Below are 27836 nucleotides of genomic sequence, written 5' to 3' on the forward strand. Positions count from 1 at the left end.
TAGCTTGTAAGTATATCCATGTACAAAGGGCCTTAGGATTGAAAAAATAATTCATAGTCAATTTTTCATATATGAAAATTTTCAGGTACTTGAAGCGCCGCACAAATCTAAGCGCGAGAAGTCACCTCCTGTCATTGTTTTTAAAACTAATTACTTCCCAATTATTGCAAGTCATTTGCAGGATAATTTAAATAAATATTAAAGTATGTGACTATAGTGTATAGGGAATAAATAAAATAAATAATGAAAATTTTGTAGAAATTCTAATACTTAATTTAAATTTAATTTCGTCATTTGACTAGAATTTAAATGAACACATTAAAGTATAGTTCAGAGATTCAGATAGTATCACGGAATAATAAAATAAAAATACTATTTACAGAATGAATTAAATATTGGCATAGTAAAGAATATAATTGAAATAAATTACACGCCGAAAGTGAAATTGAACAACATTGTTCAATTTATTTCTTAAACTTAATTATTTGCACAAGTTAAGAGTTATTTTTGTAATAAATATTAATTCATAATAAATTATCGTAATAATAAAATCATAAATGCAAAATGACCAGACATAAAACCATAATTTTTGGTGTAAAATTTGGTTTGATTATAATATTGTAGTTTGGCTCAAGCTAATAAGTTTTATTCAATATTTGTAAAAATTGTTTTCATCGGGTATCATTTAGAATTTTTCTGGCAACAGTGTTCCTGCTTAAAATTTAGACAGTGGTGTTTTAACTACCTTAGTTGGTTGCCTTAGGTGTATCTTATGGACTGGGCCTTAAAGAGGCTGCAACTAATGTTTGGAGCACATATCTCAAAACAGATTAATTGCAGGCAAGATATGTGAAAGACAATGTGAAAAATTCATTTGTTTCCTTAGATGGATGGATTATGTGGATGTATGCATTATTTACTTGGCAAGTAGGAAATAATTTAGTCTGTGGCGCTAAACTTTCATCAATCTTAATTCCATCTGAGATAGATGAATGATAAATACATAGTAGTTTGCGTAAAACTCTTGATAACACAATGCCCAGAGGCTCAGATGTTTGCTTGGGGGGGAAAGAAAACAAACTTGCACGGGGCTAATATAACATGGGAGTTTGTGAATACACCAATAAGGATGGAACGACAAAACAAAAAATTTAACACAAATTGAAAATCAGTCACAATAATAATTAAACAAAGATGCATTGAGGGGTTAGGGGTAGTCAGTGACAAAAAAAGGTTAAGTTTTTTTAAATTGACATTAGTTCAATTTATTTTATAAAACAAATAGTATAATGTTATTATATTAAGCTTTAACTTTTGATAAAACTTATTTATTTATTTAACTATGTTTTCAAAGAAGGTGACTACTGTAATTCAAAAACCACTCGACGGATTTGAATGAAATTTATACAGTTTGTTGAAAGCATAAAAACTAGTGCCTGATCGAAGGGTTTTTATTAAATTAAAACTTCTATTTTTTATAAACAGTAAAGTAGTGCTTTTTTCCTTGAAAAATCACAAGTAAAGTATTATTAGTGGCCGAGTCTTTTTTTGTGTATTTAAGAAAAAAAACCTTTGATCAGGCACTAGATTTTTTTTGTTTGTTTGATTGATTTTAGATGAACCAGTGAAATGTCATGATGGTTACCGCAAACCCAACTTGTGGGACGGGATCCAACAAATATGGCAATAACTTTCTAAAGAAATATTTATGTACCTATAATTTTTGTCAAATAAAGTTTATTTAAATTTTTTAATTATTTTTTGGCTTTTACCCATTAAGGGTGATCTTGGCCGTAAAATAAAGATAAAACATAATATAATAAGTTTGTATAATTTGTTTTATAAAATAAATTAAACTACTATAATTTTTTTTCATTTAAAATACTAATTATTTTACGCCTAACCCCTTAAAATGATTATAAATACCTCAAACCATATCAATAAGAATGCTACCATTGCATGGCACAACAATAAAGTGCAGAAGTATTTCCTCTCCAGTATCATGTATTTACCGCAGCTTATCAAACATTGTTCTAGATTTTAGTTCACTTTAAAAGTAAACATCAATAGTTTTTTCATTATTAAATGTTCCTTGGTTTTTAACTATGTAACATTCTAAACGTTATTTAAGGGTGTAAACGGACTTCAACCATCATATGGGGGGCCTATATAAACCATGGATACTTCTGTGTTACCGTACACAGCTGAAACTGTTGGGAACAGTTTCTTCTTTGGTAAACCTGTAAGTGAAATATATAGTATACATATTGAACAGTTTCCTTTGGCAGGAAATATAGCAATGTTAAAAAAAATGTATATCAGTGCTTTAAAATAATTATTTTATTTAAATATTAGTTTTACCTCTAAATGCGACTCCTAGGAAATCATTATTCCTTTCGAAAGAAAGAGTGTTATTGCGACAGTCTAAAATAACTCTTATTCTTTCTCCCACCTGAAAAATAACAAACATCAATAATCCTAACATTCGCTAGGTTTGGTGATTTAGCAGGGGTGCCCAGGTTCATCGGGTGAGGTGTGTTCAGGATGTGGCAGCCCACCTGAGAGGCTGCTTCGGGGAGACCCTTCGACCTCTCCGACTGGTCACTCTAGTGGGAGGGATAGATTCATAAGTCCGCCACTCCAGGACACACTAATCCCTAGATTCCTACCCACCCCTCTCACCCTTTTCCTTCCCAGAACTTCCTCTCCTTCCTTTCCTTAAAAAGACCCTCTACATAGCATACCCAAAGATGACATAGGCCCTGAGGGAAGTGTGGGGTTAATGTAAAAAAATAAAAATAAATACAAAAAATAGTAAATAGTTAATACTTCTTTACTAAAATACCTTAATGAAAAAGGAAGGATTCCAAATAGTATTCCAATGATTAGCGAAAACATCAAGGGGAACAATGGAGATGTGTTAGATGACCCAACTCACATGGTGAAGGCAGCGATACCCATGATAATTATTTTATTTTATTATATTAAGTTTAAAATGGAGTCATCAACACCTGCTCCCGGATTTGAACTTAGTACGTATTACTGCCAACTTAGTGTTTAACCCCTTCAAATATAACCAAGTAACAGTGGTTTAGCAAACACATCAAAAACGTCCAACCCAAAAACATGGCCAATATAGAGAGAATGCACAAAAACATCAGAGCACTAACCTGGTATTTGGGAGGGTTGTTCAGAATGGGATAGCTCCCCTGCGTGTCTCCGTTGTGCAGCAGGTGGTTGTCCACCAGGTTCCAGCCCCAGCTCTGTTCGTCGGAGCCCAGCAGGGCCACATAGCCGGGGCACTGTAGGGAAGCCTCTTTGGTGGCGATGCCGATGACCGCCACCGTGCCCAGGGGGCCCTCCCATATCACCTCCCACGCATGGCGGCCTTTCCGGAATCCGATTTTACCTCGAGCCGCGTCAGTGCTTTGCGCAACGGGATTTCTAAAAAAAATTATTTACACAATCAATATTTTTTTACAAATTGAAATTTAAAGTCGGTTTGGATAGTAAACAGCACTTACTGAATTTATTTATTTTTTATAATAATGATCATATTTTATGCTTTTGACTGTCCAACTAGGAAGGATTCCCATTTTAGGACAGTCAGAATGAAAAACGGATTTAAATTAATTAAAAATAAAAACAAGTTAAGATTTCTCCATTCAAAATTAAAAGGAATTCTTTAAGGCGCAATTAATTGTAGAAAACTGATTTGTGATACAAATATTGTCAGGAAAAAAAATTGAAGTCGAACACAAAATTCAATGGCAATATTAGTATAGATTGCACGATTTTATCAAAATTAAGTGTAATGTGGTGGTACATTGACAGTATGGTTATTTTTTTCAATGCAGATACAATATTCTGACATAAAAAGGAAAAATTTAAGATCATGTTTCACAGTAAGACTAAGCTTTGAGATATTGAGCATGTAAAGGTACCTGTGTAACGTGAATCCATTGGGTTTGATGTAAATATTCCTCGAACAATCGTTGGGATTCCATGCGTGAAAGAATGCACGCAATTTTGATCTGAATGGGGTTATAGTAGAAAGTAATTTGGATTTAACAATTTCCTCTGGTAGTCTACGCATGCATTGGAATCTCCAAACTTCATTATTTCCATCAGAAAGAACTCGACACCAAGCTTTGCATACGAGTGAACAATTTCTTAAATCGCGAAGATCTAAATATATAAATATCAGTTCAAGTATGGGCGCGTCCATATATTCAATGCTGGCATATCGACGCCTTGCATAACTCATTCTTAATTTAATATGTTTCGTGCAACCAGCATCTCAAATAAATGTTTAAATTGTAAATACACTACACAGAGTACGGTAAGCTTGCACAGGTTGACACTGATTTGACAGATAGCTGCATAGAGAAAGTAAATGTGAAGATAACCAAACAAACCAAAAAATGCCATGGAAATAATTATATGGAATATGGTAAATATGCGAAAAAATTATAATTTTGATGTGAATAGTTCTAAATCTACGAAAAAATAATTGGCTTATTTATTTTAATATAGAGATGATTTATTTTTATTTTTATTTTTATAGTAAAGACCTCACAAGAGTCCCAACTGCTCCCGTCTGGAGCCAGTGAGACTATGGCATCCCCAATTGGGGGATGTTGTGAGGCTGAAGGTAAGAGGGGAAGGGAAAGAGGAAGGTGGGGAAGTACCTGGCTATTCAGATCTAGTCACTAAACACGGCTAAAGCCATTTGGAGCAACGTTTCAATTCTGAATGGTGGTCTTACACCAGGGCGATACTGGTAGTATCTTCCACTCTGGAACGTGCCGCAAATATACTATATATTATTTTAATTAATTAATTGTGAAATAACACAAATTAATCAAATAAAATTTATTTGCGCACGTCGGGTTCGAACCCGCGACCTTCGGAATGGCAGTCCAATGCGTTACCACTGGACTATGCCGGCCGTCAAACATGGATGGACACGATTGAAAAAAAAATTCTAGTTTCAATACAATTTTTTTTACAATACAATACTATTTGAAGAGTCCTCTACGGTGAAAAATATTTACGGTGGCAGTCATTGATATATCTATACTTTAATTATTTTTTTTTTCAATGGTGTTAGTGGTACCGTGAGTGGTTTATTTATGGTCGTATATCTATGTCTACGGTTTTACTGAAAGCATAGATAAAATCAAAACAACCAAAACGAACTGTCACAAAATAACAATCATCTGGGGTCTTGTATTTCGTTGAAAACAATTTAATTATTATTGCTGTCTATTTCATAAAATAAACATGAAGCCTACAATAGCCGCCGATGAAATGTTCCCTGAAGGAGTTGGCCCTTACATGGACCTAGAAGAGGTATTAAACTTTAGGTTATCAAGCCGTAATGAATTTTTCAAAAAAACTTTACGACTTTGGTGTAATTTTATACGGAAGTGTGCGAATATTTCGTCCCCTTTTAAAGCTATTCTCTTTACTGTCAGAAATGGTTCGTTTTTTACCTTGCTACCGATGTATTGATTTCATTTTATTCATACTATTTCATGAATTGAAACGAGTGATTTACGTTTCCAGGCCGGCGGTTCCACAGGACTGTTGATGGATTTAGCTGCCAATGAAAAGGCAGTTCATGCCGATTTTTTCAATGGTAAATATTATCACCTGAATTTGATAGTAATCTGTACAAGGTATACCTAACAATAATTAGTAGTATGGGTATTGCGTGATTGTCTAATATCATTTCTTTCCACAGATTTTGACGACTTGTTCGATGACGAGGATCTGAAGTGAATACGCCTTAAATAATAATTGATTACTCTTCTGTACATTGTGAGACATTAAATCAACGGCTGTTATGTGGTACTAGTGGATTTTATTGATGTTTACTTATCAATTCTGTTTTTTACCTATGATTTCGCCAAGACTTATATTCTGCTCCAGTTATCAGGATGATTTGCGAGGTTTGTTATGCGGCTCCCCCATGGGCCAGTAAGGAATCTATATAAAACAAGTGAAGTAAGAAAGCGTGATACAGAAAGTACTCTGGCCCATATAGGGATCACTACAGTACGTGAGCAGCGCTGTGTACTTCCATTGCCACATCTAGTTTATATCGATTCCTTTCCGACCCATGAGCCGTTTTAGTTAAATTTATCTCTTATTTTTACTGCAAGAAAAAGACTAGCATTTGGTAATTAAATCCTCTTGCTTTTATTTTTATTTGTAGCAAACCCGAGATTCGAATTCTGGTTGCGGGAGTGACCATGTTTTAATGACAAGTCACCCAGGCAACTTGTTGATGGGAATCGCAAATGTATTCCCCAGACCTTGACTACATTATAATATTCCCTGATCTAATATAAATTCTCCAAAGTTAGGATTTTTTATTATTACTCTGAAAGAGGTTGTTTTATATTTTTATTTAATGAAAATGTGTTATATTTGAAGAGTTATAATGACAAAAAGTTTAGTTTCCGATATCTCTAAAATGTCAAGGTGAATTTGCATAAAACGTACCTATGCAATCATGTTTCGTGACAACACAATTCATAATTTTAATTGCAGTACTGCTGTGCCAATCATTGTATGTATCGTGACATCACACGCTTATCAGCCGGGTGCAAATATCAACAGCCCATATCTTCAGTATTTACCAAAAATTCTAAAAGATCTGTCCTCAGAATGCTCTAATAGGATACATTTGTAAATATAATAAAATTTAGTAGTAGGGATGGGGATTCCACCGTTTAGATGAAAATTCCTTCATAATTCCCGGGAATCTATGAATAAATGTGAGTCCATCACTAGTCCCAACTGTTTAACTAGTCTTTAATGCCAGTTACCAACCTTATACTGCATATAAACAGGAAAGAATAAGCACAAGCTGAACTACGAATTGGTAAGCAACTGCAAACGGTGCGAAACGCCACTTGCAGTTTGTTTATTCCTATCCCATTATTTGTGGTTCTGCTCGCACTTTTTTGGCTTAGATCACACGGGCAGATCATTCAGAGAATGGATATGCTATATAAAATAAAGTTGTTTCTAAACTCCGCAACATTGTTTAAATGCACCCTGTGCTAAAGTTGTTTGGGTGACACTCTCTCCTCATACAGAGATCAGTCAGTCATGTTTCACGTGTGATGCTTCAATTTTGAACAAATTAAAAAAGGTTATTTATTAACCCCGGTCTTCAATGTTTTTAAATATTTCCACATCTTGTAGCGAGTAGTGAGGAAGCAGTACACATTATAATCGTAGATTGTCCACTAATTTTGCAAATTTCAAATGAAAGACAATGTAGTTGGTAAAATGGCCAGTTTACTCTCAACAATAATTTTTTCATCGAACAAATAACGGTTAATTAAGTGTACTCTACGCAAAGTACAATTTCATGTGCATATAAAAATTCTCAGTTTGGTTCAATTGCATTGGCGGTAGAAAACACTTAATAAAAATAAAAACCGTCAAATATAATCCATTTATAAACTTCACTTTATTAATGCGAGCCAGTGAAATAATTCTTATAAAATAATTGGTTTAAAAATTTGTTAAGATCTAAAACTTTTGCACCAGTGAAAATGTTAAGTAGACATTGGACATTTTTAAGACGACTTTCATAATTTAAAACAAGGCAGTCCGCAACAAGATGGTGACCAACGGAACCAGAACCTGTCCATTTACACTGGAACTAGAACTGGAGCGTTACGGCTTCTTTCAATGGCACAACAGCCAACTGGATTCTTAATTAAGAGGCGAATTGGGTGCATCGCAGGTATGCCGTTAATACCAAGTATGGCAATTAGTGCAATGTGTTCATTCCAGACGACTTCATTCTCCGTTGATGTCTACATCACTAGAGCTCTCTTGATCCTCCTGATCCTCCTCGTCCGAGTATGTCTCTCCTTCCAGTTCCTCTTCTCCCTCACCCTCCAGCTCGTCTCCGTCCTCCGATATATCTTCACTCTTTATATTGTTTACGTCTAGTAACTCCTCCAATTGCACATCAACTCCTTGGCCCAGTTCTAAAACAATATTAACACTAGACATACATTCCTCCTTTATTATTTAATCTGACGTTTAATATTATTAAATGATAACTTACGTTCAACATAATGTTCTAGTGACTTGGGGACCATACTTTTAGCCTTTTGTAAATCAGCCTCGGAACACTCTCCTTTATCTAACCCTGAAACGAACATACAACTTATCAGTGAAATGTTTTCCTTAGCTAATTTAAAACAATGAAGTTTGTGCAAAAATGATTTTATAATTACCTAGGTATAGCCCCATGCGTTTCAAAATATCTATGTCATCATGAATTTGGAACTTTTCAGAGAAATTGAAAAGGTATTCTGTCCTGAAAATAAAGAACTTTAATTAAAAATAAATAATTAAACAGTACAAACTGACAGGTAAATGTTTAGAATTAATAAAATCATACATGGTAGTCAAACATATTTTACTATACCCCCGTATGTGGTAATTAAGTTGAAACCAAGTGTTGTTTTTTAAATTTTTGTATATTAACCCGTGCAGCAGTATTCTAGACCTTTACCACTGGATTGCTCATAATTAAAGTACGCAAACTCAAGTTTTTGAGATATTGTTTTTGTTTCGTGGCTTTGAAGTCCCCCTCCCACCAAAAAATTACATAGGTAATGATTTCACCCTTTCCAAATTTGGCTAAATTGTTCTTAATATCATTAGAAATAAATTGTTCAATTTGTAGCTGTCAAATAAATGGACATGGCACAGTGAAAATCTGCCTTTTAAGTAAATTTGTCATAAATTGTCTCTAAAAATTAGTACTACTAGTATTGCTTCTTATTAGTTTCCCATTGAACCTTGCAAACTGCTAACAGAGAAAAAAATTCTGGCAAAAAAAATCCCCTATAAGATAAGATTAGATTTGCAGATTACTTAATTATTAATATTTGCAGAATACATATCATTAAAATATGTATTCAGGTTTAACAGTGCTAAAAATATGCAGTCTAAGATTGTTCTTGACATTTGGATGGATGTGATAATGACATGTTATGACTTACTTATCATGAGAAATACTACAGTCTATGAGTGACTGCTCACTGGTGTTGACAACGATGAAAGGCAATTGGATGGCAGACGACGGGGACGGAGTGAGCCCCCGACTCTCTGCCGCTTTATTACGCTCTACAAGGCTCTTGAAAGATATTTGCTGAAAACAACACGTCATTAATATATTATGTTCATTGACCAACAGCGTAATTACAAATGCTTACATCGTCAGACCATAGAATACAAAGCAGGTGCAAATAGTTTAGTAAATAGACTTTTCTATGGAAGATGAGCAACAGGTTTCAAGATGACATTATTGTACTACATTCAACAGGTCAAAAGATAATATGTAGTAATCTCTCTGACTCGGGGTACATAAATGCCACAGGTTTTATTTATCTCACTATTGATTACATATTGCGTGTTCAGAAGTAAATGAATCATATACAATTAAATTAATAATCAACACATTCCGAACATGATATTTTCGAATTGTTTTATCTCCTGTTTAAATTGTACACACAATTTCAACAAAACATTAATCTTACCTCAAACCCATCTAAAACTTTTCCAAACTTTGTGTTCTTAAACTATGTTTTGTGCTTAAATTGTGTTTTCATTTTTCAAAACAGATTTGGTTGGGTTTACTACACATAATGCAATCTACATTTTTTTACACCAATTAATCTCAGGAATCGGTGGTTTAAGTCTGTTGAGTAAGTAGCATGCTAGAGGCATTTTTACACAAAATGGCATCATACAAATTATTCCTGATACGCCCTGTATACACAGTGTCGGGAAACATGTAGTACAAGAAGGAAACTGGTGAATCTGTATCACAGAGAACCCAAAAACCTATTCCGTATTTTTTTTACAGCGACTAAGGGATTATTTATCTATTTTATTAAAGTGGAGATAGTATAAATCATAGTTTAACACGTTGAACGCCATGTAGGTCACCGGTGACCTCATAACGAAAATCGTCATTTTTCCCCCATAGCGCCATGACGGTCACCGGTGACCGCAGTTGATTTTCATGGAAAATTTTGGTAAAAAAAAAAAGGAATACGTTTTGATGGTCGCCGATGCCATCTGAGTTTTTTTTTTTCAAATTTAAAATGGTAATTTTTCTTCATTTCTACAATGGCGCTCAACATGTTAAGTGAGCACTCTGGGAATGGGCCCATTGTGCTATCTTCCATTTTACATAATTTCTTTGAGTTGGTTTAAAGTCCCATGAGGGTCCCTGTTTATGAATACCCTGGAGAATCCTGTAGCGGTAAGGGTTCTCCCATAAGAAATTCCTATTTTATGGGTTCCCTGAAGGCCCGTAGAACAAAAGTGGACTCAGCTCTCCACTCCCATTAGGTTTCCTGAAAGCCCCACAAAGAGAAGAGTCCACTCCCAATTGGTTGCGTGAAGGCCCCACAGAGGTGGCCTCTGCCCTCCTTTCCACTCCCCCTTAGTTCTCAAAAGGGAAAAGTCCACTAAGGTGGCCTCAGCTCCTGTCCACACCCCTTTAGTTCCCTGAAGACCCCGAGAGGGAAGAGTCCACCAAGGTGGCCTCAGTTCTCCACTCCCCCTTGGTTCCCTGAAGGAACCCCATGATAGAAGAGTCCGCTCCCCCTGGTCCACGCTTCCTGAAGGCCCCACAGAAGTGGCCTCAACTCTACTCTCCATGGTTTCTTCTGCAGGCCCCACAAATAAAGAGTCCACGGAGGTGGCCTGAGCACTCCTAGGTTCCCCAAAGGCCCCTAGTTTTTGAATGGTCAAATTTTCACTCCCTGAGCGATATGTTTGCCACACCCCCCACGATACAACTAAAAGGTTTAAAAAAAACAAAAAACTTTAGGAGCTGTTTTTAGATACATTTTGAAGTAATTACCTGTAAGATAAGGTCATGCAACTGTTGCGTTTTCTGCTGGATGCGCTCCAGTTTGTATTGCTTCTCTTTCTCCAGGGTGGAGCATTCCTGTATCGAGTTGGTGGGCAGGCCCAGCCAGCGGATTTCCTTCTTTTCTTTGGAAATTATATTCATTGCCATAAGTACGTTCAACGCATCATAGACACGTCTTCTAATATTTTTTTGGTCATATTGCTGAAAGAAAAGGATGAATTTTAATTAGTCTATTATGAAATATGTAAATATCACTATGTTAGGTATCAATCGATAGAAGTGTGTTGTGGGTGTGCTTGATGTGCGTAAGGTCAAATTGACCTCACTAAAATTGATAAAATATTTCAAATATCGAAAATATTTCTTCAATTGATAATCGATTTCACTGACCTACCTAGGGTATAGGAGTCGAAAAGTCTTGCACAAATTCTTTTCAAATTGATATAGATTACACTGCTAGTGATTTTTTGTTCAGTGGCCAATATCATCTGCCGTTCAGGCAAGTCACCAAACCACAATGTTTTACATTTTTGAAAGCTAAAATTATGTTACATAAACTGAAAATTACGGTTTTAAAGTTTATGCAACGGAAAGTTCGAAGTTATATAGTTTATTTCTCTAATATTCAAATTTAGATATCTCCAACTCGTGCACGTGAGATGGTGATTTTTGCCTGAATGGTGAAGATATTATATTAATAATGATGGTAATTAATAGGAAATATATAAATGCTGATGAACTGTACCTGATTGTCTGGAGAACCATGTATTCCGGCCGTGAATTCTGCAACTAATTCATCTGCCACCTCGTTATATGATGTGAAACCTTTCTTTCTCACTTTTTCGCAAACTTTCATTGAAAAATGCCTCAATCCCTTGCCTACTTTGTCGGCTGCTTTTCGTCTCTTTGATGTGCTAAAATTGAGGACACATCAAGTTAACATTATCAAGTTTTTAGAGAAATCACTCATTAATGGACACTCTAAAAACCTCCTGCAAATAAAAAAAAATAAACATCTTACTCCATGGACCAGACTAGCAAAGGATATACCAAAGGTATAAAACAAAAAGCAACATCAAGGTAGAGATGAACTCCTTCACATTCTCTGCACTGAATGTATACTGTATGCATTCTGAATTTTTTACATTTGGTGGGTTCCTGTTTAACGCTAATTCTCAGCCACATTTCAGCTTTTCATCAATTTGTGATAAGCTGACATGCGTAAACAGAAATACCGTTGTGCTTGACAGCTGATCACAATTTGATCAAAAACTGAAATGGGACAAGAATCAGTATTTAATGGAGACATTAAATTCAAAATGGATTCGACTGCGTTATCAAAAATGTGATAGAAGTTTTTAACACCCCAGGTTTATTATGTTTTGGGTTTGGCTTTACAGAGTGGGACTATGTAAATAGTATGGCATTAAATTCAACGATGACACCCCTGCTTTTAGCAAATTTACAGCTTAAATTAATTCAACAACAAAAAACCCTTCTATCTCATTTGATACAAAAATGGTAACAAACAAAAAAGCAATTCAAGTCAACATAAAGCAGATTGTTTGACCTTGTGGGCGGAATGTGAGTTTGATAATCAAACTGACAAAATATGCTGGGAACCATTATTGTATTATCACATACTAACACATGGATGTGACATTAGAGATGAGAGTTACACAGGAAGGGATTGAAATATGTAATTCAATGGAGAAAAAATTAATGTAATTTAACAAATATGTGGTGAAATGCAAAGTGCACATAGTGAATTATTGATTTGAACATGAATAACAAACAAGTAATGCTGTTTTCTCTGCATCACTCACTTAATATTATTTAAAATTATAATATCAAGTTCACAATATGAAATCAATTTTTGATTTTGATGCGATTTTACAAATTGATAAATTTGTGATCATGGTAAAATAAATTGTAGTGAGGTTTTTTCCAAGTGCAAGTGGGCATCACAAAAATGATGAAATTCAAATTAAAATTATATTCTGTTTATATGGCATGATATTGGATTCCACGGAAAATAAATAATCTGATTAGAAAAATAACATGTTATGAAAAATGCAATTTGCAGAAAACAATTTTGACTATTCAAAATATCAATATCTTAAATCCTTACGTACAGTTGTTTATGTCTTATCTATGATTGAATAAATAAATAATCTACAAATCTGTTACTTTACAGCAGTGAACTAATTTATAAATTATATCCCCATAAAATAATATGTATTTTTTAATGTATAATACCACTTTTTAATTATCATTGAACATTATTAATAAGCAATTACCAATAAATTATTTGTAAAAATTATGACAAAAGCATGAAAAACATGGAAAAGTTAGGTCAAGTAAAGTAGATACAGACTTGTAAAACCCATCAATATCTTCGTTCCAAGTTTAATTTGGGCTAGCTTAATGGGGTATTTTCATAAACTATGAATAATGTTAAAAATGTGTGGAAGATTTAAGAGTTTATTTTCCTGATTCTGTTATTGTACAAAAAAAATTGTAATTTTAATATTTTCATTTGTAATTAATGACGTTAAAACTAGATACGACCGTCTTACCAGATATAGGCTTTTTTATGTCATTATGACATACAAAACGTCAATATCTGGAAAGACGGCTGTCACCAACGTCGCCCGGCGTGATGTCAACGCCGCTGAATTCACAAATAAAAACAAAGATGTTATTTTGGCAGCACATCGAAAATAGTCCATTTTAAATTGTTATAGAAAATTTACTAATCGACAAAAATACCCTATTATGCAGAACAAATCTTAATATTGAAAGATTACAATGGGATATAACATAACTCATATAATACTGAATTACCATTTTTAAGTTTGTTATAGTTAAGCGCATTTGAAGTGAAATAACACTAAACTGCGCTATATAAATGCCATGTTATTATTATTATTATTATTAACATGTATACAGTAAAACACACTTGAGTTACACTGTATTTTACAGGAGTTACAGGAGATTTTACAGCACTTACTATTCGGTGAGGGAATCGGTTTCCGAATCATGTCGCTTCCTATTGGTGTGGGTTAAGATAGATGATATGTGATTTTTGTTCTCATTGACGGGAGGCATGGGGGCGCTCTGTTTAGGGGAGGGCTGCTCAACAGGTTGTGAGTCGAACACCTTGTTAGCTCCCGAAACACTTGATTGTTGATTTTGTACCTGGAAACCAATACATACACCAATTAATCAAGCTCACACATCACTGGGAGTGATAGAAACATGACAGTCAGCGACGATGTTGAGACATCTGCCATGTTTTAAAGCTAATAGTAAACTGTAAGATCTGTGGCTCCCAGAGGCATGGACCTAAAAAGCCCAGGTTATTTAGGTTCATGCCCAGAGGTTACTGGTTACAAATCTGGTGAAATGTTGTTTTCATTCACAGTGGAAGATATTCCCAATTGGTTTGAATAGCCAGCTGTGTACTTCCTCTCTGTCTTCTGCTTCACAACACTCCAGCTGTGTACTTCCCTCTCCTCATTCTGCAACACAACACTCCAGCTGTGTACTTCCCTCTCCTGATTCTGCTTCACAACACTCCAGCTGTGTACTTCCCTCTTTTCCTTCGACTTCACAACACTCACCAAATAGGTATTCCAGATTTAAAAACCCCTCAGGCTAATTTGTTCGCTTTTGGGTACAGTTCATATAGATCGTTGTATCTCCTTTACCATAATGGTGAGAAGTACGATATAAATGGTGTTAAAAGAAAACCTCAAGCTTTATATTCAAATCAAGAAATTAACAGCAGAAGAATTAAAATGTACACCTCTCAGAAAAAAATTGTTCCAACAATTTGAAAAAATTATGAAACTCCATAAATTTGAAAAAAAATTATTTGTATTTCTAATAATAAAATTTGAAAGCATGTTTCGCCACCTTTCAAAAACAGTTTTTACGTTTTTGATATATTCAGAAATATTCCACTTATTTGGATTTTATTGCAAAGCGGAAATACTCCAATCTTCTCACAGAATATGCCAGAGGCTTGAGGGGTTGAACTGACTACCGGCAGTGTGACCCGAACATGCAAAATCAAGGCAGATAATTTAGATTCAATTGATAGCATGTTCTTGTGAAATAACTTAGAAACGAAAATTTTTAATAACCTATTAAATAATAGAAATGTGAACTTAATAAATCAAGATATCATCAAATAATTTCACTCACTTTTTTTACTGGACCTGTGGATTGCGGTACAATGGCCACTTTTTGTAATTGACCAATAGTTTGAACAGGTACCTGGACTATTTCTGTAGAAGAGATTGCCACATTAGGAAAACATAATCAATTAAATCATAAAAAATATATACAATATGTTCATAAACAACTTACTTGAACCACCTTTAAATCCTGCTACATTTACTGCTTTGTAGAGGGCTGTTTTACTCTGCAAAGAAAAAGGAAAACTTATAAAAAACAACGTTGGGAATAGATGCGGAGGTCACCCATAAATGAGGAATATGTAGATAGATGACCTGGGGGGTGAGATTTTGCATTAGCTAACGTGGTGCTAAATGAGTCGTGTGTAAAGTATGTACATATGAACTCCTGGGAGGGGGGGTCTGTTTTTGTATGTTATATGCTACTCATTTATTGCTGAATTGACCTTCGTTAGCTAACGCAAAAGATACAGACTAACCCCCCCCCCCGAAGAGAACTGCCAGATTTAGATGGCGAGAGTTGCCAGGAATCAGCAAAACAGGAGACATGAGGGAGGCTTATGTTCAAAGCTGGATGACCGAGGACGCACATTCTAATAATATCAATTTGTGTTGATTAAAAATAATCAGTATATCCGTAAAATAAATTGGTGGAAATTTGATAGTAAAGAGTTTTGAAAATGGTGGTAACCTGAGCGCTAGTGTCGGGCTGGCCGGGCACCTTGAAGTAAGTCTTCACTCCTCCCGGAGCCATCTGCATCTGCCCCACAGCCTGCTTCGTTGTTGGGGAGCTCTGCACCACTTTTATCATCTGAGGTTGTCCTGCAAGGTTCAATTAATTCATATAGAATATAGAGGTGGTCGATAGTCATGTGGGTAGGGGCGCTCGGCTAGCATTCAGACGAATATTGTTCCGATAATCAACGCCTAAAGACTTATCTACCCCTTCTTCAGAACAAAACATGTTTGGTGCACCATAAGTCTTAGAATGAATAGCACTTGGTATGAAGATTTATTTAGCAATGCTTGTTCGGTATTTTCATCAAATACACTCTCCGATACGCTTGGCACTTTAGCAACTCCTTCGAAAGGTCAGATTCGACTGGAGTCCTTCATCAGTTGGTGAAATCAGATTTATTCCGGTCTACAAATAGTCAGCTTTACAGAAATGGTAAAAAGTTCCTAATAAAGGGATTCAGGGCATGAGATCAGAAAGGCAACTAATTAAGACAGCACGGTCTCCACAAGGTGATAATTTAAAAATCTGAAAACCTGCATACCATTGTGCCTCAACTTCTATTTTTCGAGAAATGCTTTTTTGGGTTTCATGGTTGAATTACAATAAAGGCATTTCTTCTTTTATTATCTGAGTTCTATTTTAGTTTTTAAAACAAGGAATTACAATATTTAGCGACAGGGTAGACATTATAGCATGACTCTGTGAAGGTTAATTGTATAATATGGATGATATAATAAATGTGTATGCAATCACTCTATTTCACATAATTTTGTTATGTAGGGGCTCAAACATAATGATTGTCTTATGAGTACATATTGTAATTTACCATCTACCAAGGCCAGAGCTTGTATTAAAATAGAGTATTGCCTAACAGCTGATCGGAGTTACTAAGCAGGCAACCGAAACAATAATTTAAAATCCCAAACAGTCAAAAATTATAATTACCCTATTGTTATAACTACAAAACAGTAAGGTTGGCAGCACTCCTCTGTAAAGTGGAATGTAACTTCCATACTTAAATTTGAAAAATAAATAATAGAATAATTTTACCTACCAATAAAATTTATATTTTGTTTCCATCGATGCCTGGAATCCATTATGAGAGAGAGCTTGCTCTTTCGCCCTTTTATTTACGTTTCGCGCGTGTTTATTCCCTATATTTGCCCTTTTTCTCCACTTGCCACACTTTTTCTCCCTACTGGCAACACTGTAGTGACGCGCATTTCAGGTCACGTGATGTTTGTGTTCATATGACTCGTAATGCACCAGGTAGGGATTACCTGGATTCCAGGCATCGATGGAAACAAAATATAAATTTTATTGGTAGGTAAAATTATTCTATTTTGTGTTCCTAATCGATGCCTGGAATCCATTATGAGATGTGTCTGCTCTCACCTGGTGATCTGAAACTTGCGTTATATGTGATGCTATTTAAACTGGAGTAAAGAATGGAGCCATTGAGCACTGGAGGTGTTCGCTACCCGAGTGAGCGACCTCCCTTCGGTAGAATTTCCGGAAGGTGTGCTCAGATTTCCAATTCCCTCTTGCGAGTATCTCCTCTATAGGATAGTCTTCCAACCAGTTTAGAGAGGCTACAGCCGAGCGTACACTTCCTGGGGTTGCGTGGACTCCTGCTTCTCTGAGGACTGATTTAATCCACCCCCCTATTATTGTCTGCGTTGCAGGTTTTGCCTCTCCTGATGTGGTCACAAACAGGTGCTTTAGTAGCGGGCCTCTTCTGGCTTTAGAGAGAGCAACAACTTTCCTCAACCATTTAAGTGGGTTGATGTTGTCTTTTTCTGGACCCGTCAATTTCCAGCCTGACTGTTTGTGTTTGGCTGAATCGGTCTTTGCTCCGAAAACTGGCCACAAGGTGATCGTACTCCTCTTGTCGATAAAATGGTCTGGGGTAACTCTTAGGAGAGTTAAATCATGAACTCTCCTGCCTGACGCCAAGACGAGAAGTATTGCTGCCCTCCGTGATGCTTCAAATAGTGAGTCTTCTGCGGGGGGATTCTTGACCAACCAGTCTACCACCTGTCTTGGGTCCCAGATGGGGGCTTTCTCTTTGATTCCTCGTGCCATTGAGATTGCCTTGAGAACGTGTCTCACCAGAAAATCAGAACTGATTTTTCTCGCATTCTGAGCTGGGCCGCAAAATGTGACGATGGCTGATTTGTGGACCTGAATGGTCTTAGGGGCTAGACCTTCTCGAACAAATAAGTGGGCTAGATACCTGGCGACCATTGTTGGTGGGGGATTGTTGACATCCACGCCGTTCTGCGTGCCCCATCTACGCCACCTATCCCATGCAGGTTTGTAAGTCTTCAGTGTAGACTCTCTCCAGGATGAGTTGAGGAGTTGGCGTTCTTCCCGACTCCAAGATGTGAGGGCTTGATCCCACCCGCAATTCTCCACACCTCTAGTTCCAGATCCTGGATCCTGGGAGGAGGCAGTCCTGTCGACGTGTCTATTAGGACTCCCTCTAGATTTTGCAGGCGCATTGGGGGTTCGTCTGTTCGCTGTTTTAGGTCGCTTCTCCAGAAGGTCCTCTCCCATTTTGGAACGACTAGCAGAAACATGCCCCTCGCCTGATTTAAGTGTGCTAGCACTCTCGGAACGAGATTTGGCGGAGGGAATACCCATGCTAGATTGTAGTCCCAAGGTCGACTGAACGCGTTGGGAAAGCAAGCTGAGCAGTCGCTTGAGTCTCTGGATACGTAGGTTGGTACCACGTGAGCCGTGGCTGAAGCGAACAGGTCTATTTGAGGGCAACCCCATTTTCCAAATATCTTTTCTGTCACCGGACTTAGTAGGTGCCACTCTGGGAGCTGTGCGCCCCGAGAGAGACGGTCCGCAATTCCGTTGAATCTTCCTGGAATGTATTGGGCTGTCAGAGATATCTCCATCTGGTCTACGAAATCTAGTAACTCCCGCGTGGTTTCTAGAAGGGCAAGGGATTTTGTGCCCCCTTCCTTGTTGACGTAAGCCACAACTGTCTTGTTGTCCGTCTGTAGTAAGACATTTGTCCCTGCCAGGAGATGAGCTTGGTCTTTGATGACCGCTAACACGGCATATGCTTCCTTCCGGTTTGAGTGCCATAGTGCCTGCTCCCCCGTCCAATGACCCGCAACTGTGGTGTCGTCTAGCTGTCCTCCCCATCCTGTGTCCGCTGCATCTGTCGTCAGGAAGTGATGGAATGAGAGGGGTTGAATTGGGCTCGTGCTTCCGATGGCCCCTAGCCACCACTGTATGTCCTGCAGTGCTGCGGTGGACAGAGCAACCGGCCGAGACGGTTTCAGATGCTGTATGTGGCGGCTGAACCTCTGCAGTCTGCGGCAATGCAAGCGACCACGAGGGATCACGAAATTTGCAAAGTTGAGTCTTCCCAGGAGACCTAGAGCCTGCCTGGGAGAGCAACTGCCGACTTCCAAGGGAACCTGTAAGGCTTGGCGTAGACCAGAGCACTTGCGGTCGGAGAGAGACTTTTGGTCTGCTCTCGTGTCCCATGTTATGCCCAGGAACTCCAACTTTTGCGTGGGCGTCAGGATGCATTTCTCCAGGTTTATGCACCAACCTAGTTGTTGAAGTGTGTGCACTATAATAACGACTTGGCGGGCCAGGTGTTCTCTGCACTGGTTTGCTACTAAGAAGTCGTCTAGGTAGACTACTGTCCTCAGTCCCTTCCTTCTTAGCAGCTCCGCTACCCAGTTTGAGAGCAGCGAGAAGATCCTTGGCGCTGATGACAGGCCGAAGGGCAGACACGTCATCTGAAGGAGTTCTCCATTGTAGACGAGGCGCAGGAATTTCCGGTGTGATCTTGCGATCGGCACGTGGAAATAAGCCTGGGAGAGGTCTACTTTTATCATCCAATCGTCGGGTTGGAGGAATTCCGGAACCCGAAAATGGCTGAAAAGTTTGAAGGGCTTTGAATCTATGAAGACGTTCAAGGCCTTCAAGTTGAAGATGGGTCTGAAGGTGTGGTCTGATTTGGAGGTAAGGAACATACCTGACAGGAAGCTCGGAGAGTCGTCTGCTGCCTCCAGAATCTTTGACGCTTTCATCATTTCGATGTGCGCGGTCATGTCTGAAGACGACTTTGTCCTGAAGTTCTGCCTGAGCTCGGCTGATGGAAGAGCCAGAGGAGGTTTGGACACAAAGTGAATCCTTGCTCCTTCCAGGATGTTCAGGATTAGTGGTGACGCCCCCAACTCCCTCCACACCTCCCATTATGAGAGAGAGCTTGCTCTTTCGCCCTTTTATTTACGTTTCGCGCGTGTTTATTCCCTATATTTGCCCTTTTTCTCCACTTGCCACACTTTTTCTCCCTACTGGCAACACTGTAGTGACGCGCATTTCAGGTCACGTGATGTTTGTGTTCATATGACTCGTAATGCACCAGGTAGGGATTACCTGGATTCCAGGCATCGATGGAAACAAAATATAAATTTTATTGGTAGGTAAAATTATTCTATTTTGTGTTCCTAATCGATGCCTGGAATCCATTATGAGATGTGTCTGCTCTCACCTGGTGATCTGAAACTTGCGTTATATGTGATGCTATTTAAACTGGAGTAAAGAATGGAGCCATTGAGCACTGGAGGTGTTCGCTACCCGAGTGAGCGACCTCCCTTCGGTAGAATTTCCGGAAGGTGTGCTCAGATTTCCAATTCCCTCTTGCGAGTATCTCCTCTATAGGATAGTCTTCCAACCAGTTTAGAGAGGCTACAGCCGAGCGTACACTTCCTGGGGTTGCGTGGACTCCTGCTTCTCTGAGGACTGATTTAATCCACCCCCCTATTATTGTCTGCGTTGCAGGTTTTGCCTCTCCTGATGTGGTCACAAACAGGTGCTTTAGTAGCGGGCCTCTTCTGGCTTTAGAGAGAGCAACAACTTTCCTCAACCATTTAAGTGGGTTGATGTTGTCTTTTTCTGGACCCGTCAATTTCCAGCCTGACTGTTTGTGTTTGGCTGAATCGGTCTTTGCTCCGAAAACTGGCCACAAGGTGATCGTACTCCTCTTGTCGATAAAATGGTCTGGGGTAACTCTTAGGAGAGTTAAATCATGAACTCTCCTGCCTGACGCCAAGACGAGAAGTATTGCTGCCCTCCGTGATGCTTCAAATAGTGAGTCTTCTGCGGGGGGATTCTTGACCAACCAGTCTACCACCTGTCTTGGGTCCCAGATGGGGGCTTTCTCTTTGATTCCTCGTGCCATTGAGATTGCCTTGAGAACGTGTCTCACCAGAAAATCAGAACTGATTTTTCTCGCATTCTGAGCTGGGCCGCAAAATGTGACGATGGCTGATTTGTGGACCTGAATGGTCTTAGGGGCTAGACCTTCTCGAACAAATAAGTGGGCTAGATACCTGGCGACCATTGTTGGTGGGGGATTGTTGACATCCACGCCGTTCTGCGTGCCCCATCTACGCCACCTATCCCATGCAGGTTTGTAAGTCTTCAGTGTAGACTCTCTCCAGGATGAGTTGAGGAGTTGGCGTTCTTCCCGACTCCAAGATGTGAGGGCTTGATCCCACCCGCAATTCTCCACACCTCTAGTTCCAGATCCTGGATCCTGGGAGGAGGCAGTCCTGTCGACGTGTCTATTAGGACTCCCTCTAGATTTTGCAGGCGCATTGGGGGTTCGTCTGTTCGCTGTTTTAGGTCGCTTCTCCAGAAGGTCCTCTCCCATTTTGGAACGACTAGCAGAAACATGCCCCTCGCCTGATTTAAGTGTGCTAGCACTCTCGGAACGAGATTTGGCGGAGGGAATACCCATGCTAGATTGTAGTCCCAAGGTCGACTGAACGCGTTGGGAAAGCAAGCTGAGCAGTCGCTTGAGTCTCTGGATACGTAGGTTGGTACCACGTGAGCCGTGGCTGAAGCGAACAGGTCTATTTGAGGGCAACCCCATTTTCCAAATATCTTTTCTGTCACCGGACTTAGTAGGTGCCACTCTGGGAGCTGTGCGCCCCGAGAGAGACGGTCCGCAATTCCGTTGAATCTTCCTGGAATGTATTGGGCTGTCAGAGATATCTCCATCTGGTCTACGAAATCTAGTAACTCCCGCGTGGTTTCTAGAAGGGCAAGGGATTTTGTGCCCCCTTCCTTGTTGACGTAAGCCACAACTGTCTTGTTGTCCGTCTGTAGTAAGACATTTGTCCCTGCCAGGAGATGAGCTTGGTCTTTGATGACCGCTAACACGGCATATGCTTCCTTCCGGTTTGAGTGCCATAGTGCCTGCTCCCCCGTCCAATGACCCGCAACTGTGGTGTCGTCTAGCTGTCCTCCCCATCCTGTGTCCGCTGCATCTGTCGTCAGGAAGTGATGGAATGAGAGGGGTTGAATTGGGCTCGTGCTTCCGATGGCCCCTAGCCACCACTGTATGTCCTGCAGTGCTGCGGTGGACAGAGCAACCGGCCGAGACGGTTTCAGATGCTGTATGTGGCGGCTGAACCTCTGCAGTCTGCGGCAATGCAAGCGACCACGAGGGATCACGAAATTTGCAAAGTTGAGTCTTCCCAGGAGACCTAGAGCCTGCCTGGGAGAGCAACTGCCGACTTCCAAGGGAACCTGTAAGGCTTGGCGTAGACCAGAGCACTTGCGGTCGGAGAGAGACTTTTGGTCTGCTCTCGTGTCCCATGTTATGCCCAGGAACTCCAACTTTTGCGTGGGCGTCAGGATGCATTTCTCCAGGTTTATGCACCAACCTAGTTGTTGAAGTGTGTGCACTATAATAACGACTTGGCGGGCCAGGTGTTCTCTGCACTGGTTTGCTACTAAGAAGTCGTCTAGGTAGACTACTGTCCTCAGTCCCTTCCTTCTTAGCAGCTCCGCTACCCAGTTTGAGAGCAGCGAGAAGATCCTTGGCGCTGATGACAGGCCGAAGGGCAGACACGTCATCTGAAGGAGTTCTCCATTGTAGACGAGGCGCAGGAATTTCCGGTGTGATCTTGCGATCGGCACGTGGAAATAAGCCTGGGAGAGGTCTACTTTTATCATCCAATCGTCGGGTTGGAGGAATTCCGGAACCCGAAAATGGCTGAAAAGTTTGAAGGGCTTTGAATCTATGAAGACGTTCAAGGCCTTCAAGTTGAAGATGGGTCTGAAGGTGTGGTCTGATTTGGAGGTAAGGAACATACCTGACAGGAAGCTCGGAGAGTCGTCTGCTGCCTCCAGAATCTTTGACGCTTTCATCATTTCGATGTGCGCGGTCATGTCTGAAGACGACTTTGTCCTGAAGTTCTGCCTGAGCTCGGCTGATGGAAGAGCCAGAGGAGGTTTGGACACAAAGTGAATCCTTGCTCCTTCCAGGATGTTCAGGATTAGTGGTGACGCCCCCAACTCCCTCCACACCTCCCGATATGCCTTCAGGCGTCCTCCCCGGAAGGGCTCTGGCCTCCAGTCACCTCCATCGCCTCCTACCCCGATCGCTAGTCGACTTGCGAGAGGGCTCTTGCTTCTTGGTGGGCTGGCGATGTGTCCTATCTTTCTCTGGCCTAGGAGCGGGTCGAAAGGGCTTTCTAGGGAGTGAGGGTGGAGCTTCCCTCACCGGCCTTGCCATTTGTGAGGTAGAGGGTTGTGGTTGACGGGGGGTATAGGACAAAGGTGCGACACTGACAACCTTGTCTCGTCCCCCGTTTGCCAATATATAGGCCGCAAGTTCCTCTTTATCAAAGAGGTGACTGGAGCTCGGTGGGATCCTGGCGAGGCCTTCCCTGGTAAAGGGGTCTGTTATTCCCTCCAACAGGGCCTTTCGCCTACTTTGGAGACACTCAGTTCGCCTTCCACATACAATTTGTAGGACGTCGTCCGTAATCCTACTGTATGGGGATTCCTTGGCGAACATCTCCTGGATTTTCTCGAACAGGGTCGAAGGGGTCAAGCAGGTGCCGGGATCGGCTGCCCAGTTTACCAGCGTCTGCATATTCCCTTTTACTGCCTCCGTTTGTGATAGGATGGCATTCGAGAGAGCTCCCAGGGAACGATCCAGGGCTGGTGCAAAAGAGCTGTTCTTGTCGAGCCTCTTCAGCTCTTCATTCACCTCCAGCTCTACGAAGGCAGGCGTGGCGGTGTAAGCCTTTTGGGTTTCGGCGTAGCGAACCCGCGACCATTCCTCCGAGTTAAAATGCTGAAGAGCCGAAATAACTCCCACTCTTCTCGCGTCCGCTTTCCGGATCGGTGCCTCTTTCACCACGGTGCTCGGGTTTCCGAACTCCAGAATGTTCTTCTGGGCGGCTAGGCTGGCGGGAAGTTCTATGAACCCCGATCCTTCCCTCCGTGTACCTTCAGCGGGGTCTTCTCTCCCCGGATATTCCTCGAGTTCTACGCGACTGCCCATTAGGGCGTCCGTCAGAGCGGACACCTGTTGCGTCAGTCGTTCAACTCGCGTGTCCAGGTGTCTGTAACCCCTCTGACTGGACGAGGAATCTGAGTCCGAATCTTCGCGTCGGCGCTTCCGGGAATCTTGCGTTTGGTCGCTGTTGCCGACCGACGCCGCGTCATTATTTTCGATGTCACTCATTTGCGCAACAATCACAATTAAAAGACGACAAAACACTGATAGACACGATAAAACTATGAGTTAATTTCTCGCAAACAGTATATTTATAAAGGCTAGGGAATAAACTATGATTTTTGCACTTAAAGTTGGTTTTTAAGCACAGCACAAACACGAAACGTACTTAAGGCGCGAAAAAACGGCGTCATATGAACACAAACATCATTATTCCAATCCAGAAATAATATTATTACATTTATCCATTTTTAAACTTCGCATTTTGGGCTTATCTATTGCAATTTGAATTGTGGTTGGGTATTGCAACTTGGCAGCCATTTAAGGCCGTGCAAAAGAAACCCACCTTTAACTGGAAATACAAGGAGCCTTTACAACTGGAAGAAGCTTAACAACCAGACAGTGATCAACTAAGTACTACAATATTATATTATAGTTCGAGGAGATAGTGCCTATCTTATGGTGCATTGAAATGTGTAGTTTTTATTTTTGTAGTTTGTATGATTTTTTTATTTAAATTCCTTCAAAATACCCTATTTTAAGGTACGATTCCGAGGTCAGCGGTGAGATGATATGATAATAATAATTATTGTAACATTTAGCATTGAGTCTGCGGTCTGCCGTTGCGGTTCACAGTCTGCGGCTAGCCTCAGAATCGTACCTTAATGGTGCATTTCAATGTGTAGCGCTAAGGATTAACTAACAGGTTATCTTTCCCCCCCATCCGCTTAAGGCCTTTGACATCTTTGGGGATGCAGTGTGGTGGGTCTTGTTGACGAGGGAGTGAACATGTCTTGAAGAGACCCATATTGTAGAAGGGGGAAAACACAGCCAAGCCATAGAAACAACCCGGTATCATTTGGCAAATGCCTAGCATGTACAAATATTGACTGTGCATTTGACATGTTTCCCGTCAATGTTAAACGGAATGAATTCATCAATATCAGTAGAACGAGGACAGCATTCCCACCTGTGCCCTAGAGATTGCAATCCGTTTGTAACAAACGGGCCGCCCATTTTTCTTGTTGAGGGTTTTTCAATTATTTTGGGGTTCCAAACCCAGGGTGGCAGCCAAATTCGACAGTGGGGCACACTAGCGATTTGTACAGATTTATATCACTAAAACATCCCCGGGCAAGTCCCTGTACAGTACAACCAGCTTCTGAGAGGCTAACTTGACTCTGGCTTTGATGGAGGCTGGCTTACCCTATTATACTTTAAGCAAAATAAAAATACCTTAATATTATAATAGCATAAAACATTTTACCTTTTTTTTTTTAAAGAAAGACAAACATTCCCAGGTTACAAATAACCCAACAATATTTGAACTCCTCTTACTTCCATCATTGTAAGTGAAAAATGTTGCTTGCACAATGACCGATGACTTAGCTAGGAGGATTGAACCGACGACGTCTGAATGGAAAGCTTTGAACCAGTCGTCTACGAACCATTTCCATTCATTGTTCAATGCGAATTTACTACTAGAATTATTTTGATGATTTATGGAAAACTTTTAATTTAAAATTTATTTAATTGGGCCCATACAATGCTACAAACCAAACGAACACATTTAACTTAAATTAACAATTTGTAAACAGAGGGAGTAGGCAATAGTTAAATAACCTGTTTCAGTCACTACATATCTTTAAAAAACAACTATTCACAGAGGTCAGTAAAATTATGTGGTTTCTAAGTGCATTCATTATGTAGCATGGCATTTTGAGGTTGGAAATAACTAAGTCATCCCAAAAATATAAGCAATTGGATTCAGCAAAAAGAAACGGTACAGCCACAATGAAGATGGTATGAAATCTCGCGTTAAACCTTTTTATTTAAAGTTTCGACAAGTATTTTGTGTTATCTTTATTTAAATGACATGCATGGCTCTGTATCATAATCGGAATGTCACCGAATGCACATGTTGGATCAAGGGTCAGTATACAATTTTCAATGCAGCGTGAAGGGATTATTATTAAAATTAATTAAAATATTTTTTCTTTTCCGTCTTCCATTCCCGTGACGCGATCTTTCTTTATCAGTACATGGGATACAGCTACAATAACAGGGCTTAGGATTTAAAAAATAATTATTATATGATTACCTATGATACTGCACGTTTTGCCGCGAGAATAGGAAGATGGTCAATACACTTGTAGAAATTGAATAAAGGTAGTTGAGCGGGCAATTCTAATTTAATTCGTCGATGTTTACTATCCGGCAGTTACGTTTAGGCGGAAGAAACGCCTTGACAGCGAAGCAAAGGAAACGCAGTAATTTTTTGAAATATATAATTATTTGAGGGAAACTATTCTACATATTTATCATTAGTTATAAGGTAATTTAAATATATAAACCTATCCAAAAGCGTTGATTATAACGGCAAGAAAATTCACACAACTGTGCCGTGGCACCAATGTTTGTCTACTCACCATTAGCATCGCGTATCAGGAAATTCACTGAATTGCTCTTCTGAGACATTTTCGTTGTTCGATTAATGACTGCGAGGCCTAAGAATCATATATAGCTACAAAAAGTTGAGAAAATATGCCTACAAAAGAGTTATTAGTATTTTGACTTTTGTGTTTGGTCAAAATGGCGACTTCATACGAATACATTTTAGAACAAAAAAGGCATAATGTAGTCGTAAAGAACAGATTAACATCTAGACCGTTTACTGAAGATATCGACTTTTCGCAAAATACAACTATCAAAAGAAAATCCTGGTCAAATCATCACAGGAAAACGAAAACGCTAATCGGTACACTCAAGTCACAACCAGAAAACGAGCTTGGCGGCGGGCACAGAATTACCCAGCTGATTGGGTGACGCTACTCACGTGGTACAGGAAGATCCCCACCACGGCTACTTTCCGGAAAAGGCGCGAAATCTTCTACTGCCATCTGTTGAAATGACGCCTCAACTCTCAAGATGCTGAACCCTGTTCGTAATAGCACTTTCACTTGTGCACGTAAGTTTGCCTGATTTATTGCGTTGTAGAAGCATTATTATGATTCATGATAATATTCATGTAAGGACATAACTATACTTAAAAAACATATATATTATTTTCCCACTCTGTGAGTTTTATCTTCCCATATGAGTTTAAAATGACTTTATGTAACATGGTCGTCATCACGACCAATTTCATTTGTTTCTACATTTATTTCAATAATTTGAACTGCGAGAACTTCTCGACATATTTTAATATGTTTTTCACATGTCCAGCTATAAAACTCTTTAAAATATGAGAATTGGTACAAGTGTCAGCCGAGTTGAAAAAAAAGTTGAATAATCCTATTACGTTTCAAAGCTAATAAAAATAAATGATAACGATAAACGTGATTACAAATCGGTAAAAACATAAAGAAGTTAGAAAATATTTATTATTCACTTTTTAATAAACGATTTAGACTTTACTAAAGTTAAACACTTAAATGACATGAC

The 27836-nt window shown here is 39.4% G+C and overlaps 3 protein-coding genes across 3 annotated transcripts; 1 reads left to right on the plus strand and 2 right to left on the minus strand.

Annotated features, from left to right (window-relative positions):
• Positions 1 to 1394: 1394 nt before the first annotated feature.
• On the minus strand, positions 1395 to 4348 carry Fsn (F-box synaptic protein). Its single transcript, XM_089631488.1, has 4 exons — positions 3945 to 4348; positions 3171 to 3444; positions 2362 to 2452; positions 1395 to 2240 (listed from the first exon to the last, which is right to left on the minus strand). Exons 1-4 carry the CDS (start codon positions 4265 to 4267, stop codon positions 2146 to 2148), a joined length of 783 nt encoding a protein of 260 aa, XP_089487614.1. The 5' UTR covers positions 4268 to 4348; the 3' UTR covers positions 1395 to 2145.
• Positions 4349 to 5170: 822 nt separating this feature from the next.
• Positions 5171 to 5859, plus strand: LOC149424751 (COP9 signalosome complex subunit 9). Its single transcript, XM_089631489.1, has 3 exons — positions 5171 to 5355; positions 5572 to 5644; positions 5750 to 5859. Exons 1-3 carry the CDS (start codon positions 5287 to 5289, stop codon positions 5785 to 5787), a joined length of 180 nt encoding a protein of 59 aa, XP_089487615.1. The 5' UTR covers positions 5171 to 5286; the 3' UTR covers positions 5788 to 5859.
• Positions 5860 to 7297: 1438 nt separating this feature from the next.
• Dp (transcription factor Dp) lies at positions 7298 to 27214 on the minus strand. Its single transcript, XM_089631490.1, has 11 exons — positions 26822 to 27214; positions 15830 to 15960; positions 15311 to 15365; positions 15146 to 15228; positions 13947 to 14134; positions 11679 to 11847; positions 10922 to 11134; positions 9048 to 9196; positions 8274 to 8356; positions 8102 to 8185; positions 7298 to 8021 (listed from the first exon to the last, which is right to left on the minus strand). Exons 1-11 carry the CDS (start codon positions 26868 to 26870, stop codon positions 7828 to 7830), a joined length of 1398 nt encoding a protein of 465 aa, XP_089487616.1. The 5' UTR covers positions 26871 to 27214; the 3' UTR covers positions 7298 to 7827.
• Between the last annotated feature and the right edge of the window lie 622 nt (positions 27215 to 27836).

This window comes from Hesperophylax consimilis, chromosome 4 (assembly GCF_061612785.1).
Source record: "Hesperophylax consimilis isolate HC1 chromosome 4, BYU_Hcon_1.0, whole genome shotgun sequence".
Taxonomy (NCBI): domain Eukaryota; kingdom Metazoa; phylum Arthropoda; class Insecta; order Trichoptera; family Limnephilidae; genus Hesperophylax; species Hesperophylax consimilis.